Source organism: Suncus etruscus, chromosome X (genome assembly GCF_024139225.1).
Source record: "Suncus etruscus isolate mSunEtr1 chromosome X, mSunEtr1.pri.cur, whole genome shotgun sequence".
Lineage (NCBI taxonomy): Eukaryota > Metazoa > Chordata > Mammalia > Eulipotyphla > Soricidae > Suncus > Suncus etruscus.
The window spans coordinates 19,261,130-19,273,581 of NC_064868.1; the positions used below are offsets into that span (position 1 = coordinate 19,261,130).

At 37.3% G+C, this 12,452-nt stretch overlaps 1 protein-coding gene across 2 annotated transcripts in view; it reads right to left on the reverse strand.

Moving 5' to 3' along the window:
* Window positions 1–3,586: 3,586 nt before the first annotated feature.
* Window positions 3,587–12,452, reverse strand: part of KLHL15 (kelch like family member 15) — a 34,057-nt gene continuing 25,191 nt past the window's right edge. For both annotated transcript variants that reach the window (XM_049766746.1, XM_049766745.1), the window contains one exon: window positions 3,587–4,819. In XM_049766746.1, the coding sequence (XP_049622703.1) occupies window positions 3,710–4,819 (1,110 nt within the window). In that variant the 3' untranslated portion in view covers window positions 3,587–3,709. The remainder of the gene's footprint in view (window positions 4,820–12,452) is intronic.

The following is a 12,452-nucleotide window of genomic DNA, read 5'->3' on the forward strand; positions in this document are numbered from 1 at the left end:
TAAGTTGGCCCTAGGATTATTTGACTACTGGCCAAAATGTACCTAAAGGTCAAAATATTTTTCTATAGACAAAGTATGCCCAAGAGGTATAGGGCAAGTTAGGTAGAAAATAACCTCTCCGATCACCTCAATGGAACATTCCTTCAGAAGAAAAAAAAAACTAATCTTTCCTGATATACTGATTAATAAGGTTGTTAATGCAGCTGTTCCCAAATATATAAAAAGAAAACCCAAGATTATAAAGAGGGAACAAAAAAAATCTGATGGCATAATTTTTCAATAGTACTTCTGTAATAATTGAAGTTATATTGGTATACTGAAAGAATACGACTTCCATGAGTTCATCTATTCCAATCTATGTCTATGGAATTTACTTTATAAACTCTCAATAAACTGGTTTTTAGGAATTTACTTTTCACAATAAATCTCTTTTTAGAAGACAGTTATTCCCAAACCAACTTTACTCTGATTAAACAAAACATATGATCCCTAAAAATGTTTAAAGTACAAAAACAAAAACAAAAATTGTATAATAGGCAAACAAGAAAAATGGCACTAGCAGTCTTACTGCTATATAGCCCTCAATTATATCTAATTTTACACTATTATCTATGTTGTCTTTTACTTCAGTCTAAAACTTTAAATTATGTATCCTCAAAAGAGCTAGTCTTCTGAGATATAGCTTATAAACTGAAATAACAATTTATATTATAAACTGAAATGTTATGACCTACAACCACATATACATATATAAAAATAGTCCCACTGAACGTTTGACATGTTTAGATTATGCAGCTCAAATAATTTGTTATAAAATATTTTAAAGCTTAGTTTCATGTAATTAAGACAAAACTCTCTATTTTTATCACTTCTCCCCACACAAGTATGTGTGTCCTTTACTATGACACGAGCAGGCTTTCCAAAATGAGGTGTCCAAAGGTGCTGCTTTAGAAAAGATAAGTGAAGGGCTCAGTCATTATTTCACAAATTATAGGAACACTCACACAGAGTGGAGCAATGAGGACACAGAGAAAGCTGTCTCAAGAAAACTAATTCTATTAAGCATTGCTTTTCAAAAAACCAGTAGTATTTCTTCCAATACAAAACTTTCAATGAGAATTTTGACTTTTTGAGCATATACAATGTTTATCAACAAAATTCCAAATGAAGCACACAAAAACTTGAAAAATTCTATGAAAAAATTTTCATAGTTTAGTATAACAAAAATAAATCTCTTTCAGCAATTAAACCATAGTTGTAAAAGGGAATGTAATTACGAATTTAAAATAACCTACATTAGCACTACATATAAACAGATGTATTTTCTCATACATTCAGAACCCAAGCAATAGCAACTATTTTTAAAGCTCAAAACTGATAACAGCTAACATCAGGTCAGACATGACTTACGTGTGAAGCTGAACCCAGAGTTAGTTCAAGTTAAGATTTCACAAATTTTCTAAAACATGATGTTGAGCCTTGGCCGTGTGTCTTTAAAATGGAAGACCAAGAATATTTCACTTATTTGCCCAAATCTTAGCCTAACTAGGGCTAGGAAGTCATATGTAAGCAATTGAAGAGAAGCACCACTGGAGTAGATATAAAGCCTCTCATAGGTCTTTGACCGAGATCCCATCTCGGTCTTTATTAGCAAAATGACAACGATGGGGAAAATAACAAAAATGTTATTGTTATTTTCTTTAAAGCAAGAAAGCACATATATACTATGCTCAATAAGGTATCAGATAAAAGAATGACTGGCTAACTGAATGCCTAGTTTTCAAAAATAAAATTATTAAAAACAGTTTTAATGTAGAAAACATTTACCTATGTGTATGGAAAGCAAAATATCATATTTTATTTTTAGAAACTGAAAGAAAATGATAGAACATCTGATAAAAATTTGTGTAACATACCCAAAAACGTTGTGGACTTGATTTCCAAAATCCTATGCCAATATTTTTCTTTTTCATAAACTACCTGTGTATTTGACTAAATCTTAAATGCCTTCAGTTTGGGACTTTTTAAACCAACTTTTATTTTGTAGTTGTCTAACTGCGAACAAAACCATAAAAACAATTCTTCACATTTCCATGATTTCAATCTTCCATCTTTATGTTCAGTGATGACAGCAGCAAAAAAAAACCCAAAACAAAAAATTAAACAAACAAAAAAGTGTAACAAAGATTTATACAACAGCCATAGAGAAGGCATTACAATATTGCACTGACATTCTAAAGATCTGGCATGTTTTGCCAGTGTAGTTTTCTAGTCTGCATATACATAGACTTTTATTTGCTCAGGAGAAAATGGCACCCATTTGAATGATCCACTCCCCTATCATTCTTAATTTGTCTATATTTTTCCTTTCCTGTTGAAACAGTTGAAAGGTACAGTAAATCCTAAAAACACTTATTAAAAATGCTTTTTAAACTGCCCTTTTTGATCCATTCTTAACTTTGGGGTTACCCTCCTTCATACTTGTAGGTCTCAGTAAATGAAACAAAAGCTGAGGGTTTTATACCCCTAGTGCCACTAAGTATTTTGTACTAAACAAGTAGGTATGACCAGTTAAGATTATAATTTTATTCTTTACTTGTATGTCAAAACTGAGCTCAAATTTTCATGAATTGCTACTTTCCATTCAATAACAGATGCAGCAGCCTTATTGAATGTAAAGAATGGAGTTGCACTTACTTTCAAGGGGCCTTTTAAGGGGTCTGATATTACCTAAATTCTCTTTAAAAGTGCTTGCACGCTGCAGGGCCAGGGCTTGTCATATACCATTCCAATTCTCACTAAGAACAGGGTAACATTAAACAAATTGCAAAGAAAAACATTTTCAAAAACATAAAATCAATAAGGAACACTAATGTTTACATTTGAAAATAAAATATAAAATGTTAGTTTTCATTCATTTCAGGAATATAGGGAATTCACATATTACTGAATTCGGTATGGACTGAAGACAGGCTTTGATACCAAATGAGGACTCCAGTTATTTTAACTTTCTAAAAACGTTAACACATGAAACATTACATCTAAAATTCAACAAGTATGGCAAACTGTGTGTGCAAGTGCACTAGCTTAAAAATATAGAATCCTAACCACGAAAAGGGGATGTGCCTTATATATTTATAAGATGTATGCAAGTATGGATATGCTTTCACTAACACAATGCAGATTAAGAGAAGGCAGCTTAGAAATAGTGTTCTGAATATAAAAAAGTTACCTTTGTAGAAAATTTATATTTTTGCATTTTCAGCAAAAGCCATGCAAAAAAGGTAAAGAATTTTAAACTTAATAAAATCAAAAGGTCTAACAGACTGAACTATATTGAAGTCTTCAAAAAGATTTCAGATAGAGATAGGAACTGAAACCGCATCCCAGGTCTTCTCTCAGAAGATGCGTACCTCCTACACTGATCTGAAAGAAATGTTTAAAGCATAAAATCAACTTCCCAGGTAAGTGGATAATTCTATTAAACTGCTTCTGGAAGTAGATTCAAGAGCTAGTGCTTAGAATTAACTTATTGCATGAATTTGAGGCCACTAAAAAGAAAAAAAGAATGCTAGCACAGAATGAAAATTTATGATATAAGACCAATGGCTTTGATAGTAAAACTGGTGAGGTTTTTCTTTTATGTTTTCAACTACTTTGTCACAAACAAATGTTTTTGTTTGGCTTCTTTTTTAAGTGAGAAAGATGTTTAGTTGCAACGTCTGACCTCATCCAGTATATATTCTGGGAAATGCAGGTTGCATACTTGTAAACCATCCAGCTTGCAGGGCATCCGTGGATACTCATCTTCCTTCCATTTGTTTTCATCAGGATCAAAAGTGAGAATGGAATCACTGTAATGACCGTTGTAGCAAAGGCCTCCAAGAACCATTATTTGTTTGTCCAGCACAGTCACACCATGACCACTTCTACCAATTGGCATGGATGCCAATATGGTCCACTGATCAGTCTCTGGGTTATACACTTCGGTGGATGGGCATCCCTGAGATTCAAAAGAGGCTCTCAAGATTACACAGACACCACCAAAGACATAAAGCTTGCCGTTGTAAGAAATCATTTTGTGAAAGCATCTTGCATAGTTCATTTTGCTCCTATTCTCCCAACAGTTGGTAACTACTTGAGTTCTTCGGGTTCGTTGCTCGATGGTTCCTTCTTTACTGGGGTCAAAAACACACACTTGCTTGGAGGTGGAAGATGAGGTGATTCCACCAGTGATAAACAGCTTGTTATTGAGCACTGTCCCTTCATGTCCATATTTGTTCACAGGGTAAGGATCCACAAATTCCCATTGGTCGTTGGTGATGTCGTATCTCTCAGTAGAATAGAAAGTCTCATCTCTTGTTCTGCCTGCTACCGCATAGATGAACTTTCCAATGACACCAACTGCAAATTCTGATCTTGGTACAGACATGTCTGCCATTCGGAGCCAAGAATTTTGTCTCGGGTCATATCTGAATACTTTGGAGGAAGCATGAAATTCTCCATCTGGGCCTAGTTCTTCTCCGCCCAATAGGAACACAAAGTTATTGACAATGGCAAGGCAGTCTGGGCGCAGAGGAACTTGTGGACCCTCCAGCTCCCACCAGACTCTGGGTTTCTTTAAGAGAAGTATTTTACTGTTAACCATGCTATGTCCAATCATTCCTCGGAATACTGTAGTCTGGGGTTTGGCAGATCGAATACGGCTTGACTTCATATCCAATAAAGGTTGCTGGTGAACGTTCTGAAAGTAATTCAATGCCTGGTCAACTTCATAGCGTAGCTGTCGGGAGTATCTGTAAAATTCTGATGTTTTAACCTAAGAATACAAATTTAAAAAGAATACAAAAATTATTAAACCAAGAAGACCAGTAGTGGCAAACAAAATATCAAAGTTCAATAAGGCAATTTATGTTTAGACAACCTTTACAAAATTTTTTTTCTTAAATTAACTTGAGGGGGGGGGGGCACAACCAGCGGCGCTCGGGTTATTACTCCTTGCTTTGTGCTCAGAAATCACTCTTGGTACCCTCAGGGGACCATTTGGGATGCCAGGGAACAAACCTGGGTTGGGAAATACCCTATTCACTGTGCTATTGCTCCGGACCCTCTGTTATTTTCTATAAAAAATGTTATGCTTTTTATATTTCTAAGCTTTTAAAAGCAAACAATTTATCTCCCAGGAAAAAGCTAAATTCCTCTAACTAAATGTACTCACTAATCACCTTATCAGGGCTTCTCTATAGACAAATTTCACAGTAGAGGGGAAGTCATGATGGTTTTCTTTTTTTGTTTTGGGGTCACACCTGTCAGTGTTCAGGAATTCTTGGCTCTGCTCTCAGAAATTACTCCTGGCAGTGTTCAGGGGACCATATAGAATGTCAAGGATCAAAGCTAGCTCAGCTGCATGCAAAGCAAACACCCTACTCACTGTACTATCTCTTCAGACCCTAGTAATGGTTCTCTTAAACACAAAGAAAAGTTGTAAAAATAACCACCACTGAATAATTTAGGGGTTTTGTTAGTGAGTTAGTAAAACATTGAATATATAAAATATTGATTTTAAAATGATCAAATATCATAGTACAGTAACAATTCAGATGATAAGAAAAAAGCATATCTTTTTAAAGCGTTTACACTTTTTCCTTGTTTTAACAGTTGAAACTACCTAATTATGGCAACAAGATCTTATGATATACCTTTAAATTTTATGTCAAATACCATGAGATTAAAAAATAAGTAGATGGTCCCTCAAAGACATGTCTTCTCAAAGAAATTTGAATATATTTGGAGAAGTGAATAATACATTTACCAAAAAGTAAATGTGTAAGGACAGGTATGAAGCTGCAGAGTCCATTTAAAAATGCAGTAAAATTCAGCTATATAACTCTAAAAGGAACTCTGTGAAAGAGGATTAGGTTATCCACTGATTTCCTACCATAGTCCTAAAAAATAATTTGAAACGGGAAGTACCAAATTAAGTATTTTATATATATTTTAATAACTGCATTTCAAAATTAATTTTGCTACCTATCCTCTATCAATCACATCCTTGAAGGCATTTAAATTTATTCTGAGAAATAACTTTGTGATAGTATTAACAATGAAAAAAAGAAAAAGGCCTTACTCTTTTTATTTCCATTCTCAGCTAAAAAATGTTTTATTCTTTCAAAGACCAAATACTATGAAATTTTCTATAAAACAGGTAAATGGCACAAAAAAACAGAAAGAAAACTTGGGGCTGAAGCGATAGAACAGAGGATAGGACGCTTGCCTTGCACAAAACTGACCCAGGTTTGATCCCCAGCATTTCATATGGAGTGAGCCCTTAACACCAGAGTGGCCCAAAAACAAAAACAAAAAAATCAAGAGCCTTTCTACATGAAAGAGAAAACTGACATTATTGCACCAGTTGCTTTATATATACAGCTCATGTTATTCTTTCCTTCAAAGACTAATAATTGTTCCTACTTTCCTAATGAAAAAAGTTAGGAGACCTGGAAAGATAGTACAGCTGGTAGGGCACTTGCATTGCAAGCGGCCAACCCGGGTTTAATCCATGGCAACCCTTATAGTTACCCAAGAACTGCCAGGAGTATTCCTGAATACAGAGCCAGAAGTAACCTCTGAGCATTGCCGTATATGGCCCAAACCCCCAAAAAAGAATTGGGATTTTTAAGTGATTCACCCAAATTACAAAACTGAAACTAGTAGAGTTGAGATCTAAACCTACAAGTTGAAGTGTGTTGGAATACAGCTCCTTTAGAAAGCTTTTTAGAAAAGCTCTTTACAAAGGTTTAACATCATCATTCAAAAACTTCAGAATACTATATACACTCATTAATAATCACTGAGCATTTATTAACACAGAATGGCGCTCACAATATATTCAAGGGTTTGGGGGATTTTTGTTTTCCTTTTTTTTTGATGCTGGGGATCAAACCCAGGGCCTACACACCCAGTTTTGCAAAACCGGGATTTGAAAAAGCAACAGTAGAGAGACAGATATGGTTAAGTGGAAGAGCTCATGCCTTACATGTGTGAGGATCTGGGTTCAATCCCGGCACTAAGGAGAAAAAAGCAGCATTACTCCTGTATCTTTATTAAATTTTGTATACATTTGCTTTGTTATTGATTATCTCTGGGATAATATTATCTCTGTATCCCCACAAACATCTAGTGCATTTTTCTAGTATCATTCATAGGCAATTTTATTATGGAAAATTTTTATTATGAAATTATTTGTTTATATAATTTTATAAATAAGATCTAAATAAATTATATATCTTTGTAAATTTATAAAACTCTATAAATAAAAACAAAATTTTATTATGGAAATATTTATGTTATATAAATCTACATGCTATCACCCTCAACATACCTGGAATATATGTAGGGAGTATAGTTCACCACTGACCCAAATATCATTATGTGGCATGTGAATGAATGAATGAAATTCTATAAATAAAAACAAAATTTTATTATGGAAATATTTATGTTATATAAATCTACATGCTATCACCCTCAGCATACCTGGAATATATGTAGGGAGTATAGTTCACCACTGACCCAAATATCATTATGTGGCATGTGAATGAATGAATGAAAACTCATAAACATGAGTTTTCCCAGTGAAAATGGGTCTAAAATAATATTTAATTAATAAAACATACCTGATTATTTAAAAACATTTTCATATTTTCACTTTCTATTAATTTCTAATGAATTGCCTAATAATGTGAGTCACTCATTTTGTTCTTCTCAAGAGCTAAAAGGCAAAACCCTGAAAATCAGCAAGAAATATAAACCTCAAATTAAATAGTTAAGTGCCTACTGTGCACAGCCAGTTGTCTGTGAGCTACACAGGTTTTGAAATAATAGAATCTTGTCCAGCATAGTAATTAAGCACCACATCTAGCAGCCCAGTATGGTGATTAAGAATCTGATTTAGAAAATATTCAGCTTTGGAACTCACAAGCTACGCAATCTTGGGTAAATAACTCAACATCTTTCAGCCCATTTCCTCATCTGTGCTGTTGGGAAAATAGGAGGAGTATCAACACCCTTATGAACCAAAAGTAGGAGACGTGTAAAATAATCTATGTGGAAAGGAGAGCGTGTAGTGCCTATCATGTGGCAGTGTGCAAAAAATGCTCTTACTTTTATTACAGTCAGGGAACATCTGAGCAAATATACTCTGCTTCAGTCAATGCAGCTAACTGTGTGCTTTTGGCCTGTGTAAAACAAGGTAGGCTCTTTTGTACCTTAGTCCTTAGCAGTAAAACATGACTGGTGACACGAGTAGGAGGAAGCTTTAGAGAAAGCAGCAGTGTTATCTGGAAATCAAGAACGGAAGGAGATTGTTGCACATACTGGATAGGCAGCTTTTAGGATAGGTTCCTATCCTAATCCAAGATCAGAAACTATAAAGAAGCTTGGAGACTCTCAAAAGCATGATAAATGTAAAATTGCAAAACACACTGATGAGAGGGGAAAAAGGGGAGATGTATCTAAGAAAACCCTCTTGCTGCAGAGAGCATTCTGGGATTAGTATGGGCTTTAAAAAAATTTTTTTTTCTTAATGGTAAAAAGACCCCAGAAAATAAAACAAGTATAATAAAAAATAAAATGATGAGTTTCATTTTATATATGAATATTATGAATTGGGATGGAGAGATATTACAGTAGGTAGAAAGCTTGCCTTGCATGCAATTGATCCAGGATTGATCCTCTGGGATACCATATGGTTTCCCTGAGCACTGACAGGATTAATTCCTGAGTGCAGAACCAGAAGTGTGGCCCTATTTAAAAAAAAAATTAACAGGGCTGGAGTGATAGTGCAGCGGTAGGGCGTTTGCTTTGCACGCGGCTGATCCAGGATGGACCTCGGTTTGATCCCCGGTATCCCATATGGTGTCCCAAGCCAGGAGCGATTTCTGAGTGCATAGCCAGGAGTAACTCTTAAGCGTCACCAGGTGTGGTCCAAAAACAAAACAAAACAAATTAACACACTAAAGCCACAATATTAAACTGTGACTTTACAATGTGCCAGCTACTGAACAAATAACATAGAAAAGGATAAATATAGGAAAGTGTATGATAGTTTTAACAAGGAGAAAAAAGAAAAAAGAGCCTTACTCCTATTTTATTTCCATTCTCAGTTAAGAATGTTTTTCATCTTCCAAAGATTAAATACAGTGACTAACAAGAAACTTAAATCCAAGACAGCTCAGGGGGGAAAAAAAGAAACAAAAGGAAAAATAAGCTAGATATTTTGAGTTCAACTCACTTAATCCCACAAATCATGTCCTGGGATTCTGAGGGGCCTATGAGAGAAATACTGTTTAATTGACTTGTGGAATACTTGTGGAATCATAAAGAATGGAATGGAAACAGCCAGACTGACCAAGTGGAAGCAAAGATAAGTAAAATGGGACTACAGTAAACTGAGAAGTTTCTGCATGACAAAGGAAACTGACTAATATACAAATTCTACCGACAGAATGGGAGAAACTATTCACCTAATAAATATCCATCAGATAAGGCTGAGAGCATTCTTAATATCTAAGATATTGAGATATTATACCTAATATATATATTACGTAATATCTAAGGTACTGACAGAACTTAGTAAGAAAAAACATCTAGGAGCCGGTGAGATAGCATGGAGATAAGGCGTTTGCCTTTCATGCAGAAGGTCATCAGTTCGAATCCCGGCGTCCCAGATGGTCCCCCGTGCCTGCCGGGAGCAATTTCTGAGCATGGAGCCAGGAGTGGCCCCTGAGCACTGCCGGGTGTGACCCAAAAACCACAAAAAAAAAAAAAAAGAAAAAAGAAAAAACATCTAACCCCATCGAAAAATGGGGAAAAGAAATGAACAGACATTACCTCAAAGGAGAAATACAGATGGCCAAAAGGCCATGTGAAAAATGCTCCACATCGGGGTCTGGGGAGGTGGGGTGGACAAAAGAAATGCTCCACATCACTAATCACCAGGAAGATGCAAATCAGAGCAACAAAAAGGTATCTCACGAGGCCAGAGTGATGGCGCAGCAGTAGGACGTTTGCCTTGCACACGGCTGACCCAGGACAAACGGAGGTTTGATCCCCCGGCATCCCATATGGTCCCACAAGCCAGGAGCAATTTCTGAGCAAGGAGTAACCCTTGAGCATCACTGTGTGTGGCCCAAAAACAAAAACAAAACAGAATTTGTTTTGCTACATGTTCTCCCAATTTCAGTACAAGAGCATGGCCTTTCAAGCATTCAAGTCTAAAGCTGCATAAATAGTCCAGCAGGTAAGGAGCTTGTCTTGCACATGGCCAACTGAGGTTTGACCACAAAGCCACATATGGTCCTCTGAGCACACAAAAGAGTGATCCATGAGTCACACAACAGGATTAAGTCTTTAATATGGTTCAGTATGCCCCAAACCCAAAATAATTAGTGTACAAGTCTGAGAGAAAACAATCTTTAAGAAAAATCTTTTAGGGGTCGGGCGGTGGCGCTAGAGGTAAGGTGCCTGCCTTGCCTGTGCTAGCCTTGGACGGACTGCAGTTCGATCCCCTGGCATACCATATGGTCCCCCAAGCCAGGAGCAACTTCTGAGCGCATAGCCAGGAGTAACCCCTGAGCGTTACCGGGTGTGGCCCAAAAACCAAAAAAAACAAAAAAAACACAAAAAAAAAAACAACAGACTTTTAGGCCTTAGGGATAGAACAGCAGAAGAGCAGCCAACCCAGGTTCAATTCCCAACACTCACATATGGTCCCGGAAAAGCCCCCCAATAAGAGTGATCCCTGAGAACAGAACCAGGAATAAGTCCTGAGCACAACCAAGTATGCTTTGACAAGTTCTTTTGATTTTCCCAACGTCAAGAAAAAGATCTTGAAAAAGAAATGCTACTCCACTTATTAAGGTCATTCACACTAACTGTACACAACATTTCTAAATTCAAAAGATGGGGGCCTGGCGAGGTGGCGCTAGAGGTAAGGTGTCAGCCTTGCAAGCGCTAGCCTAGGAAGGACCGCAGTTTGATCCCCGGGCGTCCCATATGGTCCCCCCAAGCCAGGGGCAATTTCTGAGTGCTTAGTCAGGAGTAACCCCTGAGCATCAAACAGGTGTGGCCCGAAAAACCAAAAATAAATAAATAAATAAACAAATAAATAAAATAAAAAATAAATTCAAAAGATGGGTTAAACATGTGACCATGGGGGGCCAGAGAGATAGCATGGAGGTAAGGTGTTTTCCTCGCATGCAGAAGGTCGATGGTTCGAATCCCGGTGTCCCATATGGTCCCCTGAGCCTGCCAGGAGCGATTTCTGAGCGTAGAGCCAGGAGTAACCCCTGAGTGCTGCCAGGTGTGACCCCTCCAAAAAAAAAAAACATGTGACTATGGGCTGTTGATTATGAGCATATTCAACTCCCTTCCTGAACTTCTAGAGTGGCACTATGCAACATAAATATAATCCAAGTCATCACAAATGAGAGTCAAAGAGAGATTGCCTTTTTAGAAGCCACATTTTTTAAAAAGTAGAACTGGGCCCGGAGAGATAGCACAGCGGTGTTTGCCTTGCAAGCAGCCGATCCAGGACCTAAGGTGGTTGGTTCGAATCCCGGTGTCCCATATGGTCCCCGTGCCTGCCAGGAGCTATTTCTGAGCAGACAGCCAGGAGTAACCCCTGAGCACTGCTGGGTGTGGCCCAAAAACCAAAAAAAAAAAAGTAGAACTATTTTTACATTGGGAGCAAGCCCTTATGTACCAAACTATGAGTAGACTCTGAGCACTGTCAGGTGTGAGCCCCCTTCCCAAAACATAAAATTGATTTTAATGTACTTTATTTAACCCAATATACCCAATTATTTCAACATATAAAAGTTATGAAATAACTTAACATTCTTGGGAAGGGGCACACACAATATTGCTTAGGGCTTACTCCTGGCTCTGTGCTCAGGAGTCACTCCTGGCAGGGATCAGGGGATCATATGGGTGTGAGGGGTCAAAATGGGCAAGGCAGGGGCCGGAGTGGTGGTACAAAAAGTAGGGTTTATGACTTGCATTCACTAACTTAGGATGGACCAAGGTTCGATCCCCTGGCATCCCATATGGTCCCCCAAGCCAGGAGTGATTTCTGAGTGCATAACCACGAGTAACCTCTGACCGTCACCGGGTGTAGCCCAAAAACAAAAACAAATAAAAGGGGACAAGGCAAATGCCCTACCTACTGTACTATTGCTCCAGTCCCCCTGGTAACTTAAATTGTTAGTTGAGCTTTTAAATTTTTTTGTTTTTTGTTTTTGGGTCACAACCAGCAGTGCTCAGGGGTTACTCCTGGCTCCACACTCAGAAATTGCTCGTGGCAGGTACAGGGGACCATATGGGATGCTGGGATTTGAACCAATGACCTTCTGCATGAAAGGCAAACGCCCCACCTCCATGCTATCTCTCCGGCC